This window comes from Babylonia areolata, chromosome 26 (genome assembly GCF_041734735.1).
Source record: "Babylonia areolata isolate BAREFJ2019XMU chromosome 26, ASM4173473v1, whole genome shotgun sequence".
NCBI classification, from domain to species: Eukaryota; Metazoa; Mollusca; class Gastropoda; order Neogastropoda; family Buccinidae; genus Babylonia; species Babylonia areolata.
In genome coordinates this window covers 39,599,797-39,617,109 of record NC_134901.1, presented here as the reverse complement: position 1 = coordinate 39,617,109, position 17,313 = coordinate 39,599,797, and the positions used below count along the sequence as shown (strand labels likewise).

At 43.3% G+C, this 17,313-nt stretch overlaps 1 protein-coding gene across 2 annotated transcripts in view; it reads right to left on the bottom strand.

Moving 5' to 3' along the window:
• The window catches only part of LOC143300757 (neural-cadherin-like), a 98,448-nt gene continuing 81,135 nt past the window's right edge, over positions 1–17,313 (bottom strand). For both annotated transcript variants that reach the window (XM_076614669.1, XM_076614670.1), the window contains 11 exons: positions 16,263–16,401; positions 14,555–14,785; positions 13,020–13,247; positions 12,227–12,428; positions 11,085–11,266; positions 9,139–9,424; positions 8,191–8,383; positions 6,838–7,061; positions 6,163–6,294; positions 4,171–4,272; positions 1–3,469 (listed from right to left, as the gene is read on the bottom strand). In XM_076614669.1, coding sequence (XP_076470784.1) covers positions 3,213–3,469; positions 4,171–4,272; positions 6,163–6,294; positions 6,838–7,061; positions 8,191–8,383; positions 9,139–9,424; positions 11,085–11,266; positions 12,227–12,428; positions 13,020–13,247; positions 14,555–14,785; positions 16,263–16,401 — 2,176 coding nt within the window. In that variant the 3' untranslated portion in view covers positions 1–3,212. The remainder of the gene's footprint in view (positions 3,470–4,170; positions 4,273–6,162; positions 6,295–6,837; positions 7,062–8,190; positions 8,384–9,138; positions 9,425–11,084; positions 11,267–12,226; positions 12,429–13,019; positions 13,248–14,554; positions 14,786–16,262; positions 16,402–17,313) is intronic.

Below are 17,313 nucleotides of genomic sequence, written 5' to 3'. Positions count from 1 at the left end.
CTTTTTTAAGTGCTGATGCATATGAATGTTCAGTAATTTATGTTATTTTATTCTTCTTTTTTCTTGTTTAACCTATACATCCTTTTGTCAACAGGACTTAAAATATATGTGCAGCCTTGTAGACTTAACTTTCTTGATTTCATACTTTTTCATGTGCCTGTGTAAAAGTTTGCTTTTTCATTATTTTCTTTGTCTTCTCTACAGCTGTGTCAGTTGCCTGTCAAAGCCTAAATCTCTGCATGATCAAGACAATGCAAATCTACAGGTTGTAGTCCAGTCCGAAAGTGTCCTCCAAATGGCCACTATTGGGTTTCAAAACCTCCAGTTAAAAAAACACTCTTGGAAACTTTGATGAATCATCCTTCAAATAACATTAAAAAATCTAGTCAGTGAAAAAAAAAGAAAAGAATCTGCAACAGTACATCAAATAGTTATTGTAATTTGTCTTATTCTGAATGATAATGTTTTCAAAAACTAGCTTATAAATCTGAAAAATTGCAGTAAAAAATAACAAACAAAAAACCTGACAGAAGCAGAAAAAGAAGGGGGAGCAAACAATAGTTCACAAATTCACATGACATCTAACAGGGAAAAACAAATCAAATCTAACACTCTAAACCTTCCAGATCACACTGAGGATCTGAAAAGTACACCAAATCCATGATATATATATATATATATATATATATATATATCTTCACTAAACACTTTCTACAGGACTGGAAAATCAATGCTACTATAACAGCAGGTCACAATAACTGCATGTGTGTGTGTGACAGATTTTTTTTGTCTTCTTTCTTTACAAAATGCTAAATGTTAGCGTCATCTCTTCAACGATCATCAATCCCTCTTGTCCATGCTTTTCAGCCACAGTAATTAGAAGTGCGCATCACAAGTCGGCACAGGAAAAAGGCTGCAGCAGCGATCAATCATACATACAGCTGTTGGCAATCCAAATTCTCAGCGGCACCGAAGTTCACCAGTACCTGAGGTTGTTGTTAAGAGTTTAGTTCAGATGCACGATCAAACAGAAACAAAAGGCAGACTATGGGCACAGAAGCACTCTATAAGCACTAAAGTTCTTGGCGGAAGCTTGTAATATGACGCTGTCTGGAAAAGATGTACACCAGGCTACCATCTGTTCAGTGCATCCATCACCACACACGCAGGATACACGGAATGACATCCAAACATCACCACGACTTGAAGAAGGAAAATGCATATGAACAACAAAACAGTCGGTATCACAATACACACACACCTCTCCACAGCTGATACACACTATGGACACACACACACACACATAAAATGCAAAAAACAATCATCAACCTGCCATGAAAGCAACAGAAAAAAGAAAATCCAGCAAAAAAATCATCAAAAACGCACTTCCTCAGTACCCATTACATGGAACTAAGTTTATGACAGAATTTGGACTTACAAAAAAACCTTAAGTTGAAAATTTTACCTTTCTCCCCTTTAAGTTAATCTTTATGTAGCACACACACACATGTCCATTCAATCTAATCTCAATCAATCCTTCCAAACTGATAATTTACATTCTTATAGTCACAACATCCATATAGTGATGTATTCAATTATCTGTTTGTCCGTCTCCCCTTTTTTCAAACTTATAAAAAGGGGAAAGAAAAAAACCAACAACAAACTTTCAAGCAGTTTGATCCAGTGTCACATTCATCATACACAGAGACACAATCACCTTTTGCACAAACACTTTCATGGTCATATGCACACATTACATACATCTTTTAAACGGTGGTTGTTGTTTGTTTTTTTTGTCTTGTTTTTTGCATTCAATTTTTTTTTTTTCAACCTATTTTCCTAATCCACCACACTCACAATTTGATTGGTTTGCATTCTGAAAACCACACACACACACAGAGATACACATGCTAGTCTAACACCTGAGACTATTCAGTCACCTGAATAGACACGCTCATTTCACACCGTCAGCCGGCCAAACAGGTTTCAACTTGCGTCCAGTGCGTTAAGGTTCGCATTCATGGTGCGGTGAAACTGCCCACACCTGTCCACCCTCCACGGAAGGTAAGAGCAGAGCACCTGACAAACACACACTGTATGTATGGCCTGTGGAAGTTGTCGCCCACTACAGCGACAACTTGAGGACTTGTCCTTTTCAAATGCGTGATGAAGGCTGAAATATTTCAGATGTGAAATGAGAGGAAGAACCGTCTCTTTGACACCGTGTCTGGGGACTTCAAGTTGTGTGTTTCTTTCTGGAAAAAAGGCTGAGCATTTATGGCAGTGCTTGAACCAAGACACAAAGTTCTTGAGCTTGACACATTTCCCTTGTTCTTTGTTGAACATTTTTGAAAATGGATGGCGTTGACGTTGTTTTAGTGCAGCCGACAGGACTGTGCAAATGAATAGCTGATTTCTGCTGTCGACGTGACATGATTGAACATGATGTTCTGGTGTCACGGCCGGCTGAAGATGGTTTCCTTTGTGCCGCCTCCGTCACTGATGTAATCTCCCCCAAAGCCATGTTTCAATGATGATATGCTTTCATGAACAATGTTTGGCACAATCGCGCAGCGACTCCATCAATGAGATTCACACGGCACTGGATCTCACGGCCCTCATCTTGATGATAAACGGATCTCTCTTCACATTTCAGATTCACTGATGAACGAAAGAACTTGCTCCCCCATCCAGACACCAGCGCTCCAGCACACAGCCACGCTCAGACAGACAGGATGAATCGAGTCAACGCTGGACAAGTTATTGCATGTCGTATCACGTGGGGTGTGAGTATTCTATGCGTTCGTAACAGACACCTGAACAAGAAGGCTTCCTGCAAAGTGCCGAGCAGACCGGTGGAAAAACACACACTCTCACACAAACACACACCAGGTGGCTCCAGTACCCCCCCCCCCCCCCCCACCAACTCCACACACTCTCCTCCTCCAAGGCAGCGAATCATCAAAACGTCATCACTTTGCAAGCTCAAGCTCAAGCCAGCACTGTTACACCACTCTGAACAATCAGCAGTCACTTCTTGGCACAACTCCAAACCACTTCCCTGTTTCCGCATAGAAGCGCATCTCGGTTACAGACTCCTTTCTGCGATTTCTCTCTCCATGCTCAGGAAAGGCGTATGGCAAGATTTAATCAATAATAATAATAATTATCATATAAAAAAAAAAAACCACCCTCCTATCCATCCACCAGACTCAATCCTCCTCCTCCCCCGCCCCGTACATCTCGGCAAGCCGGGTGAACTTTGGCCCCCACTCGTTGAGGTAGTCGTAGTCGGCACTGTCGGCACTGCTGCTGGTGTTGAGGGAGCTGAGGGAGCCCGCGTCGCTGCCCATCCCCTCAAAGGCAAACTCCATCACGCTGTCGTGGGGCGGCGCGCTGGGGTCGTTGTCCGCGTCGCTCATGCGCTCGTTGATGAAGTCCCCCACGTCAGGTTTGTCCCCCGGGGCGTCTGGAAAATCGGAACGTGTGATCTGTTGATGCTTGCCATAAATACAACAGGTACGATGTACACGTGCATTGTTTTTGTTAGAGATAAAGAAGAAGTTACTGCTGATGCTGAAAGTCAGCTGTGACAACTGTCAATATCAAAGTCGGAAATATGAAAGAATGTTGTGTTCCAAAAAAACAGTCTCTTACACCCTGCCTTGGTAAAATACTGCCAAGATGGAAGAATGAGTCATTAAACACAGCAGAACATCATCAGATAAAAACAGATAAACTGTTTCGAAATTCAACCTGTTAATACTACGCAAGTTTCAAAAAGATTGAGATCAGATGCTTTTACAAATGACTGTCAATATCACAGATTAAAAAAATGTCAAAGTTTGAAATAAAACAGAAAAAGTAGACCAAACTGTCTACTTTTCGGTTTGTTTGTTTTTTTCCACGATGTTGATATGACTGCAATAAAAGAAAAACTTGCTGTTGTCCAAGTCTACAAGGCAGAAGCACTGTACAAACATAAGTATGTGTAAATATGTCATTGACTAAACATACTGCAAAAACATGGAAATGTGTGAATACTACATCTATGACTTAATCTGACGATGTAACCAATTGATCAGTCAATACAATACAAGATATTACAATACAATACAATATATACAGTACAGATCTGTCAAGTCTATTACCACCAAGCAAAATACTTACTTCTGAGCGGTCTGTCTCGTCGCGGCACGTAATTCACTCCCAAAGGATCTAAATCTGTTTTCTGCAGCCGAGACATGTCGTACGCATCTTGGTCTTCTTCCCCTGAAACACCAGGTATAACCTTGTCATACACTGAAATGTGTGAGGTGTCACTCAATACCGTATTTGTGTTAACATAATATATAAGCACACACTCAAGGCCTGACTAAGCACGTTGAGTTACGCTGTTGGTCAGGCATCTGCCTAGTGTATGTGGTGTGGCGCACATGGATTTGTCCGAACGCAATGACACCTCCTTGAGAAATTGAAACTGAAACTGAAACTCAACATAGGAAAGGTTCAGGAAAAACTTTATAACCAGGACAATCAATACCTAAAACACTCCTGTTTAGAAGAAAACTTTATAACTAGGACAGTAAGTGCCACAAAGGCCCAACACTCGGCTTATATCACAGACTGACATAAGTTTACATTTGGGCCAACAGCAAAGTGAGAGCTGTATTATCAATGGTTTCTCCAGTCAATGGGAAACCATTTACAGCTTAGTCTTTTGTGAAGGACTATGACTCTCAAACTAGGAGGCAAAATTGCACTGGCTCTTTGTGCTGCAGCCTTGTGGGCTAGTTGGCCTTTGGGAACCATCCCAACGCCGACTGTCCTAAAACCCTCTTGGCCGAGAGAGTGGGGATGTACTTGGGCAAGACACTCTCCACTATAATCAAATTCTAGCCCAAATAGTCGGAATAGCAGTTGCCTCCTCTGCTGTTCTGATGGTCATAGTTGGACATGACTGACTATCATATATATAAGTGCCACAAACACTCTCAGGAGAAACGACTGAAGCGCATTTGGTATTTGTCAACGTGGATTAGTTTCAGCAGAAGATCGGGGTGGGAGACCTTGCTGAAAGAGACGCACACAAGATCACACACTGCCATGGCAAAATGGTTAGCCTCATGAACTGACGACTGGGAAGACATGGGTCGAGTCCCAATGGGCGCAACAGCTGAGTGGTTAAAACGTTGGACTTGCAATCTGAGGGTTCTGGGTTTGAATCTCGGTGATGGTACCTGGTGGGTAAAAGGTGGAGGTTTTTCCAATCTCCCAGGTCAACATATGTGCAGACCTGCCAGTGCCTGAACCCCCTTCGTGTGTATGTGCAAGCAAAACATCAAATACACACGTTAAAGATCCTGTAATCCATGTCAGCGTTCGGTGGGTTATGGAAACAAGAACATACCCAGCATGCATACCCCTGAAAGCGGAGTATGGCTGCCTACATGGTGAGGTAAAAACAGTCATACACGTAAAAGCCCACTCATGTACATATGAGTGAACGTGGAAGTTGCAGCCCACGAATGCAGAAGAAGGAGTCCCATCAGAGGTGGGGTTTTTTGGACATGTGGCCCACTCCTACCCAGAGCTGATTTACTATCAATTTAAATGCAAAGTCTGCGACCACACAATGGAGGGTCACCCACTTCACGGATGCATCTTTTGGAGTGCTGCTTCAATTTCCTGACAGACACTACAGGTGTTGACACCAGGATATATTATCAGAGCACAGCCGTGTCAAGTTGTCCCAAGCCTAAATGTACCTCCACAGTAGCACTGTCATCACCTCCATCATCATCAAATGGAGCAAAATGTCCAAATTTAGAGTGTACATTAAAAATATATATATATATATATATATATATATATATATAAAGGTGGGAGAGGTTTGTGAGTCATGAGTGGTGTTACGCTGTTTTTAAAACAGCATCTTAGCAGGTTTGCATCTTAATGTTGTTCTGATAATATTCTTGTGTACACTTTTAAAAACAGCATCTTGTTTCAATTATGTTCTTGTGACATGTTCATACTACATGCACTGTTAAATGCACTTTGAGCTGAAGGGTAAATGCCACACAAACGCCAATCATTATCATTATCATCACTATTATTATCATTATCATCATCATCATCATTATATCCAAACAGCACACCCACCAGCTCCCTCCTCATCGTAGTTGATGACATTTTCTCGGATGTCGTCCTCTGGGTCCACTTCCAGAATGTACTTGTCTTTGTCATTTTCGCTGCCACGGAACTTCACCAGCATGAACACCAGCAACAGCAGCACTGCAACAACAACACACAACATGTGTACAACACACACACATACACGCGTACAACAACACACACACACACAACATGTGTACAACACACACACACACACACACACACACACACACACAAACACTCGTACAACACACACACACACACACCACGCGTATAACACACACACACAAACATAACACGCATACAACACACACACACACACACAACACGCGTACAACACACACACGCACACACAACACGCGTACAACATACACACACACACCACACCCTTACACAAACGTAACACCACCACCCCTCCACACACACACACACGCCACACACACACGCACATACAGTCACACTTTTGCCCCTTCTCCCCTCTTCCACCCCTCGGCTCCCACCCATACATGTGTACACATACATAAGCACACACAGTCAAGCATACTAAACAAACAGACAGTACTGGGTGGACATTCCACCACCAAAATTACTGCTGAGCGAAGAAGAGGCAAGCTCTGAAGGCCAGAATTAAAAGCAGCAACGCTCTGTCACACATGCACTTACATATAACGACGAACGCCGACACGACAATGGCCACGATGCCCGGCGTGGTCACCGAGGAGGTCAAGGCCCGTGTGGGTTCACGACACAGCTCACCGACCTTGTCAGGCGGACACATACACACCACCATGCCCAACTCGATTCGACACGTCACGTTGTTGAAGCATGGGTTGGGCACGCAGTCCGAGATGCACTCGCCGTTCAGCTCGTGGTAACCAGGGAGACACCTGCACATTCCCAGAAAATAGTGCTGTGTTGATTTTGGATGTTTACGTGTACGCTGTTTGATCTATGTGTTCACAGTTGTTTCTACACGTTGTGTTGATCCTGAATGTTTACGTGTACTTTGTTGGACTGATCTTTCACAATTATTTCTACCTGTTGCGTTGATCCTGAATGTTTACTTGCACGCTGTTTGAATTATGTGTTTATGGTGATTTCAAAATTTTTTATTCACCCAAAATGGATGTATAATGTTTATTATTCAGCTGATCTATTCACAGGTATTCATACATTGCTTTGTTTACCCAAAATGTACATTATTTCATCAATCTCTTCACAGTTATTTATACATTGCTTTATTTACCCAAAACATCACTGTGCTGATTCATTGTAGATGTTTACACGTACAATTTCGTTTTTCGTTCTGTTTTTTGTTGTTGTTTTTTCAGTGAGTACAAAGTGAAAATTACATCACATGTTTTTAGAAAAACAAAAAACAGAAAAACCAAAGGATTGGAAAAAAAACAAAAAAAAACAAAAAAACAAACAAACCTGGCAGCCAGACCACCACTAAAGGCCCATAACTTGTGACTCGAACCACTGACCCCTACCTTTCCAAGTCAGGCACATAATGACCAACAGACTACCACCCCACTCCATCCACCGCACCCCCACACTGCCAACCCTGGCTGCCTACATGACAGGGTAAATGAACAAAAAGTGTTACAGGTCTGAGTGTGCACGTGTGCATGACTGAAACCTGACTGAATGACACAGGAAACGAATGATGAGCGCCCAGTGGCAGCCATCAGTCGGCTCTACCCAGGAAGGCAGCCTGTTGCGTAAATGACTCTGTGTTTGTAAAGTGCCTAGAGCTTGGTCTCCGACCGAGGATAAGTACTATATAAGTATCCATGATAATCATAAAGCGCTTAGAGCTTGGACTCCAACCGAGGATAAGTGCTATATAAGTATCCATGATAATCATAAAGCGCTTAGAGCTTGGACTCCAACCGAGGATAAGTACTATATAAGTATCCATGATAATCATAAAGCGCTTAGAGCTTGGTCTCTGATCAAGGATTGGTGTTGTATAGGTATCCATATAAGTATTTGTATCATCAACCCTCTGACCTGCACTCAAAGTCCTCCCACAGAGGGTAGCACTGTCGGCCGTCGGTGCAGGGGTCGGAGAGGCAGTCCTCCCTCACACACCCCTCCTCCATGTTGGGGTTCTCCTTCAGTTCCGCTATGGCGTCTGGGTCAGAGTTCTCGCTGAAGTCCATCGGGAACCAGCCGTTGTTCAGTCGGATGTCCTGTACACATGCTGTACAGAAAGAAGGAAAAAAAAATTCAAAGTTTAGATTCAGATCAGTAAGCCGGTTCTCGCTTAAGTCCATCGGGGAACCTGCCATTGTTCAGCCGGAAATCCTGCACACACACTGCACATGAAGAAAAAATATAAGGAAGTTTAAATTCAAATTAGTGTGTCGGTTCACTGGGAGCCAACCGCTGTTCAACCAAATGTCCTGCACACACCCTGCACAGAAAAAGAAAAAAAAATCAAATAAGAATTGAAATTCAAATCAGAGTGTGTTATTTACTCATTCCTTTGTCTTCATTCTGTTTTGTGATTTGTTGACGAGCATCTGAAAGAAGTGAAAGAAATGTTTGTTTTCAATGCCTGAAGAAGCCAGTAAAGTGTACAGAAATGAATTACACTGAATGAAATCCTATTGTGATTCGCAAGATCCAAGTCCTCAACAACTTGAACTTACATGCGCTAGCCAATAAGTCATTAAACTCAGTTCTACAAATGTGTTTTACCCCTAAAAAAACAGCAACACCACCACACACACAAACCATCAAAATATCAACTCAAATCATCTTGGTGTGCTTAAAACCTAGAAAAATCAATTCAAACTTTAAATTCAAAACAACCCCGTCATGTTTTAACCCAGAAAAAAATCAAATCAGAATGTAATAATATATAAATCAAACATACAGACAGAGACTAACACATACAAACACCACAATCCCACAAAAACCACACACCACCAACAGCAAACATCCACAACTTACTGTCCGTCAAATCCCCCGTCAGCACCCGAACCTCCTGCGAGTATGACACGCTCGCTCCCGCAAAGATGAGCCGCTGGATCACCAGGTTGACCTTGCCCTTGGAACTGCCGCGGGAGAAGTTGTAGTTGCGACCTTCACCCCCGTCCAAGATGAGGGTCATCTGCTGCAAGACGCGCTTGGCGTTGACGGTGTGCCACTGGCCGTCACTGGCCGGGGGTCCTGACAGCTCCAGCTGCTGTTCCCCATCTCCCAGGTTGTACAGCACCCGTACTTTGCCTTCGTGGATCTGTTGACATACAACACACATGGCCCTCACAGAAAACACATGGCCTCACAGATTTGTAGTTAAAGAATAAACATGGCCCTCTTAGATCTGTAGACAAACAACACACATGGCCCTCTTAGATCTGTAGACAAACAACACACATGGCCCTCATAGATATGTAGACAAACAACACACATGATCATCACAGATATGTAGACAAACAACACACATGGCTCTCATAGATATGTAGACAAACAACACACATGGCCCTCATAGATATGTAGACAAACAACACACATGGCCCTCATAGATATGTAGACAAACAACACACATGGCCCTCATAGATATGTAGACAAACAACACACCACAGATATGTAGACAAACAACACACATGGCCCTCATAGATATGTAGACAAACAACACACACAGCCCTCATAGATATGTAGACAAACAACACACCACAGATATGCAGACAAACAACACACACGGCCCTCATAGATATGTAGATAAACAACACACACGGCCCTCAAAGATATTTAGACAAACAACACACCACAGATATGTAGACAAACAACACACACGGCCCTCATAGATATGTAGACAAACAACACACATGGCCCTCATAGATATGTAGACAAACAACACACCACAGATATGTAGACAAACAACACACCATAGATATGTAGACAAACAACACACCTGACCCAATGAGATCTGCAGGCAAACGTCCCCTTTCAGCATTAACCCATTGAACCCTGGAGAGTTTAAAGCCTCAGCAAACTTCCATGCCTTACAGATAGCTGTTCTTCCTCCAAAACATATGGACACACCTTGAAACACAGAAGTTAGTTCCTTTCCTTTGCAATTTATGCATATGTATGAACTTGAAAACCGTTTTAATGAAACAAATTTTTTATGCCAAAGCAATGCTCAGACGCAGGGCTCATTAACTTGATTAACCCGTTCACTGCTACTGACTATTATCCTCCTCAGTAAATTGTTGTTCTCTCACTGAGATAATACTGAGTTCAGAGACCAGGTGCCAGTTGCATTGCTTGGTTCTAACTTTTTGACAGTTACACATGACTAAAATGCCAACACTGACCAAACTACGCCATTGGTCAGTTCCATATTACACACAGTTAGCAGCGGGTTACGACCATACTAGGCTCTTCCATCTGAGCAATGCAACTGGCTCCAGGAAACTGGTCAACGTTCTTCATTTTTACTGCTTCCTCTTGTTCTACCTTCCTATACCAAGACACAGCTGGCGTGCATTTACTGATCCAATGGTCATATAAGGCTTTGGGACATTTCACCTTTTTCTTTCTTTTCCAAATCATTCCACAAGATGGGCGCAATAGCTGAATGGTTAAAACTATTGGACTTTCAATCTTAGGGTCCCAGGTTCAAATCTCGATAACAGCGCCTGGTGGGTAAAGGGTGGAGATTTTTCCCTGTTTATGCAAGTTAAAGATCCTGTAATCCATGTCAGCATTCTATGTGTTATAAATGCAAGAATATACCCAGCATGCACACCCCCAAAAATTGAGTATGGCTGCCTACACGGTGGAGTAAAAAACGGTCATACACGTAAAAGCCCACTTGCGTCCATACGAGTGAACGTGGGAGTTGCAGCTCATGAACAAGGAAGATTCCACAACAACAGAAATGCTTTTACCTCCAGGGTGATGGTCTGGGTGTTGTCAGTACTGGACGCCGTGAACAGCACGCCGTTTTTGTCACGGGTACGGAACATCATCTGGATCTCCAGCTCTTCCGACGACACCATCGTCGAGAAAAACTCCCGGTTCAGGGTCCATCGGAAGTGACTGTTCTTCTTCAGGTTGCGAACCGTGGTCTCTGAAAGTGGAGAGATAAAGCGTTTGCTTGGAAGGTTCATGTTAAAAAATGGAATAAACTGCCGAACGTTCATTCAAAAACAACAACAACAAACAAACAAAAATCACTATTAATTACAACTACCATAAAAATCTTAAGCATTATCAGTTTTACCTCTGTGACACTTCTTCCTATTCCACCCAAGATCACTCAGGAAATTTCCACTGACAAACACACCTTTGATACTTCTTCCCTATCTTCCTGCATAATGGAAGACATGATAAAGATACTGATAAAGATGGTGTCGACACTTGTTTGAAGGAAGTGTGCAAAAACAGAACGAGCTGTTTCAGAAAACCATACATGCGCAAAAACAGAACAAGCCATTTAAAAATACCATTTAAAGAATAAAACTGCGCTCAATAAAAAAAACTGAATCTGCAGCTGCCCGAGCCAAAACAGCATTTGGCGGTCCTCAATCCTCTGAAACTAGCAGCTCCATGGACCATTCTGTTTTTTGTTTTTGTTTTTTTGCTGCCCCATCATCTGCACCATTTCAGTGGCATTACTCCCACGCAGCTCATTTAGATTCCCCCATACACAGCCACACCTGGGTTCGTCCGTCGCAGTTCCAGCGTCGGCAGTCCACAGGGAACCATCAATGTTAGGTCGCCAGGAGGCCACACACCAGAGGAGACCCTGCACTGCTGCTGAGTCACTTCGGTGGTGTTCAGTGGTGCCTGTTCTGTTTTAACGTACTTAGGACACCACCTGCTAAGCCCCCTACTAACGACAATAATGGCTTAGTCGCGGAGCCAGACTGAGTGAGCGTCCCTCCCAGAGTGGAGACCGCCACCACGTCCCTCAAACAACAGCCCCCCATGAATCTGCCGATACTGACAACACTGACAGGACTCACCCCAAGCACTCCATGGACCATTCTAATGCCTGTACATCTTTGGCGTGTCCACCCTAACATACCTTTGTGACACTTCTTCCCTCGCCACCCCGGGTCACAGACGCAGGTTGCCTCCTGCAGATCCCAGCGCCCCGTGCACTTTCCGTTCTCCCCGCACCGTTCTCTGCTGCCCACCTCCCCAACCCCGCACAGGTCGTCCTCCCGAGGACACCCATTGAACCCAGAGTTGAAGTCTGCTGTCGGCTTGTAGTACAGGTCGTACAGCTGCACACACACACACACACACACACGTACACACACGCATGCATGCACAGACAGACACACGCACACACATACGCACTCACACACACATATAAACATACACACACAAACATGCACACACACACACACACACACACACGTGCAAGCACACAGAATAAATGAGATAATGAATCTTTACTGTTTACAGATACAGATACACTGATCCTTAAATAAGGTTGACCAAAGAGCATGGCCTAAAGGACATTAAATGTGCAACATAGAAACAGTCATCTTGTATGAAACACAGAGAAAACTTTCTTGATCCACAAACAAAGTTGATTTTCACGTTACATTAAGTTTCAGGAATGGCACACACAAGCACCAACCTACACACACACACACACACACACACACACACACACACACACAGAGTGCATATCAAGCAACACCACAAATCAGTCAATACCTGTCTCGCTACAAAGGGAATGGGCTTCCCTGTTTCTACAGACCTACACGAACATCTCCAAAACCAGCAGTTAATTTTTTTTTTTACCTTAAAAAAGTAATACAACACACTCCGCCAAAGAAAAACAACACGCCCACTGCGCCTCTCACCTTGCCGTTATGCACCAAGTTCCTGATGCAGCCGTCAAACTTCTTGTCGGTGATGCCGGTGGGGTAGGAAGGGTTGGCGTAGCGACCACCCAGCTGCAGCAGGGTGTTGACGTTGAGGAAGGTGTTCTCCCCTGGTGTGCGTTTCTTGATGCTGCACGGAGTGGTGTCCACCTGAACGTCCTGCTCAGGGCGCACCGAGCGGCAGTAGTCCACGATCATCTCTACGTCCTGAAAACAGGTAACCAGGTGAAAGACGATGAGAAAGAACCATGACTACCGCCCGCCACCCCTATCACCTCCCTACCTCCCTCTTCCTAATCTACAGTTACTTGCGGTAAGTTTAACTCTCTCCATATGAACGGCGAAAGAGACGACGTAAACAGCGTTTCACCCCAATTACCACCATCAAAATATTGCAAGCGGAAGGCTCTTATATTGAAGATGTGAATGTTGACAAAGAATACCACAATTCTGACGACGGAAGCTAAAGGTTGGGTCATTGAGACACCCACTGGACATCCGAGGGGTCTGTGTAGAGGAAAAGAGAGGACTGGCCATACTGAGTGAGTTAACTTTAATCACTTTGAACCACAGCTGTGCACAACGTGTGGGAATGACTGGTGTGTCAGCGCTTTCATTTGTTTCTGCACAAGATTCAGTGCTAAATAAATACATTACTATTGTTATGTTTATTACTATTATTGTGTTATATTATTATCAAATCATATTGTTTAATTAACTCACTACATTCAGTTAGCTCCCCTGAGCTTCCATAACCCATCGAATGCTGACATGGACTACAGGTTGTTTAACATGAGTATTTGATCTTCTGCATGCGTATACACATCAAGGAGGTTCCGGCACCAGCAGGTCTTCACATCTGTTGACCTGGGAGATCAGAAAAATCTCCACATTTTGCCCACCAGGCCCCATGACTGAGATTCCAATCAAGGACGCTCACATTGAAAGACAAACGTTTTAACCACGACTGTTGTTGCATCCGTCAACCGTGACCCACTGCTGCAGACACCATCCAACAGGGGTCCTTCTTCTTCTTCTGCGTTTGAGGGCTGCAACTCCCACGTTCACTTGTATGTACACGAGTGGGCTTTTACGTGTATGACCGTTTTTACCCCGCCTTGTAGGCAGCCATACTCCGTTTTCGGGGGTGTGCATGCTGGGTATCTTGTTTCCGTAACCCATCGAACGCTGACATGGATTACAGGATCTTTAACGTGCGTATTTGATCTTCTGCTTGCATATACACACGAAGGGGGTTCAGGCACTAGCAGGTCTGCACATATGTTGACCTGGGAGATCGGAAAAATCTCCACCCTTCACCCACCAGGCGCCGTCACCGTGATTCGAACCCGGGACCCTCAGATTGACAGTCCAACGCTTTAACCACTCGGCTATTGCGCCCGTCCAACAGGGGTCCCATTCCCATCCAATGCAAAACACAAATCCCCTCAGGCGGAGAAACTGAAAGTAGCTGTGGCAAGTGACCTCCCTTTTTTTTTTTTTTTTTAACCCACCTTGCCACTTCGGACAATGTCGATGCGGTGCCACACCCCGTCCGACAGTTTCCTCATGATGACGGCCCCCGACTTGTCGCGGCCATCCAAGGTCAAGGTCTGGGTGCCGGTGCCGTGGTTGATCATGAGGCGGGGGTACCCCCCGAGCAGCTCCAGAGAGATGAAGTCCTCTGGTTGGGACAGCACGTTGATCTCTCCGATGGGACCGTTGTACAGCAGCAGTCCGTCGTCCTGAGGGGGAAACACACGTGTGGGGTGTAGCAGTATTTAGATACTTTGAGAACTGCATGATCAAAATCAGATATTTTACATCTGGGACTTACAGCAGTATCTATGATACCTTGATAATTACTTCATAAAAGTAAGATATTTTACATCTGGAACTTATAGCAGTATTTAGATACTTTTATTTTACATCTGAGACACACACACACAGCAGTATCTAGATACCTTGATAATTGCTTCATAAAAGTAAGATATTTTACATCTGGAACTTATAGCAGTATTTAGATACTTTTATTTTACATCTGGGACACACACACACTGACCCCCCCCCCACCCTCCCTCACCCCCATATACATTACCACAAACACCACACACACACTGACCCCCCCCCCACTCACCCCCATATACATGACCACAAACACCACACACACACACCACACACAAACACACTGACACACATACACAGCAGTGGCCTAAAGAATGCACACTACCACACACCCACACACATAATAACAGACACATACCCCCCCCTCCCCCCTTCCCACACGCAAAGAAAATACTACACCACCACAAAGTCCCACAGCTGTTGTCCAGCCTTTGTCATGTTGTGAGTGTGTTGGACTTGGTTGAGGGCTGTTGTCTAGCCTTTGTCATGTTGTGAGTGTGTTGGACTTGGTTTAGGGGACTGTTGTCTAGCCTTTGTCATGTTGTGAGTGTGTTGGACTTGGTTGAGGGCTGTTGTCTAGCCTTTGTCATGTTGTGAGTGTGTTGGACTTGGTTGAGGGCTGTTGTCTAGCCTTTGTCATGTTGTGAGTGTGTTGGACTTGGTTGAGGGCTGTTGTCTAGCCTTTGTCATGTTGTGACTGTGGAGGACTTGGTTGAGGGCTAAGATATTGTGTTGGGTGAGTTTCCAGCCTGTGCACGCACAATCTAATTTTCAAACAGATGGATAGAGATGTGTTGTATTGTATTGTATTGTATTGTATTGTGTGGGCTGAGATACTGTGCAGGGTGAGTGATGAGCCTGTGGATGCACAATCTAATTTCCAAATGGATGAAAAAAGATGAATTGCATTGCATTACACTGTGTTGAACTGTATTGTACTATATTATATTGTACTGTACTGAATTGTATACTGTATTATATTATACTATACTGCATTGTATTGTACTGTACTGTATTGTACTGTATTGCATTGCATTGCATTTTATTGCATGGCATTGTACTGTATTGTACAATATCATATTGTACTGTACTGTGTTGCATTGTACTGTATTGTACTATATCATATTGTACTGTACTGTACTGTGTTGCATTGCATTGCATTGTATTGTATTGTACTGCACTGCACTGTACTGTACTATATTGTACTGTACTGTGTTGCATTGCATTGCACTGTATTGTACTGTACTGTACTGTACTGTACTATATTGTACTGTACTGTATTATATATATATTGTACTGTACTGTATTGTACTGTACCTTCAGCGTGATGAACTCGATGGTGGTCTGACTCTCCTCACACTGCTCCAGCGTGGGGAAGAAGGCGTAACTGTCACCGTCAAAACTGTGTCGCCGCTGCTGACAGCGAGGCCCGTCAAAACCAGGGGGACACTCACACCTGCACAGTCACCATCAATAACAATGATATCAACACTGTAGTAACTGGTTTCGGTAAAGAACTTTTAGTAACCTATCTGGACATGAAAACCAAAATGCTTAAAAAGGTTCACTTTCAGTTTCTCAAAGATGTGTCACTGTGTTCAGACAAATCCATAAATGCTACTCCAAAGCTGCCAAGCAAATGCCTGACCAGCAGCATAACCCCATGCACTTAGCCAGGCCTTGATTTATTTATTTTATTTATTTATTTCATTTTCATTATTATTATTTTATTTATTTATTTATTTTAATTATATTATTATTATTTATTTATTTATTTTAATTATATTATTATTATTTATTTATTTATTTTAATTATATTATTATTATTTATTTATTTATTTTATTTTATTTCATTTTATTTTATTTTTCTCCAGGCCTGACAAAGCGCGTTGGGTTACACTGCTGGTCAGGCATCTGCTTGGCAGATGTGGTGTAGCGTATATAGATCTGTCCGAACACAGTGACGCCTCCTTGAGCTACTGAAACTGAAACTGAACTGAGTGCGTGCATACATGTATGTCTGTGCAACTATCAGAGTGGGTTTCTTCTACAGAATTGAGCGGCGTGGGAGTAATGCCACTGAAACGGTGCAGATGATGGGACAGCAAAAAAAAAAAAAAAAAAAAAAGTTAGGAGAAAGGGTGAGGGTGGGATTCGAATCTAGACTCTCACGGACACTGTACTGGCATATAAACGTTTTAACCATTCGGCCACCTCCCTCCTTTATAAAAAGACAGTGTAGTAGCAAAAGACATTGTTAAATAGCATCTCTTTAATACGATAATCAAAAAACAGAAAACGCTCCACTATCAAACTAGCTCACAATCTGTTTAAGTTCTCATTCCAATACACAGGGGTAAAAAAAATT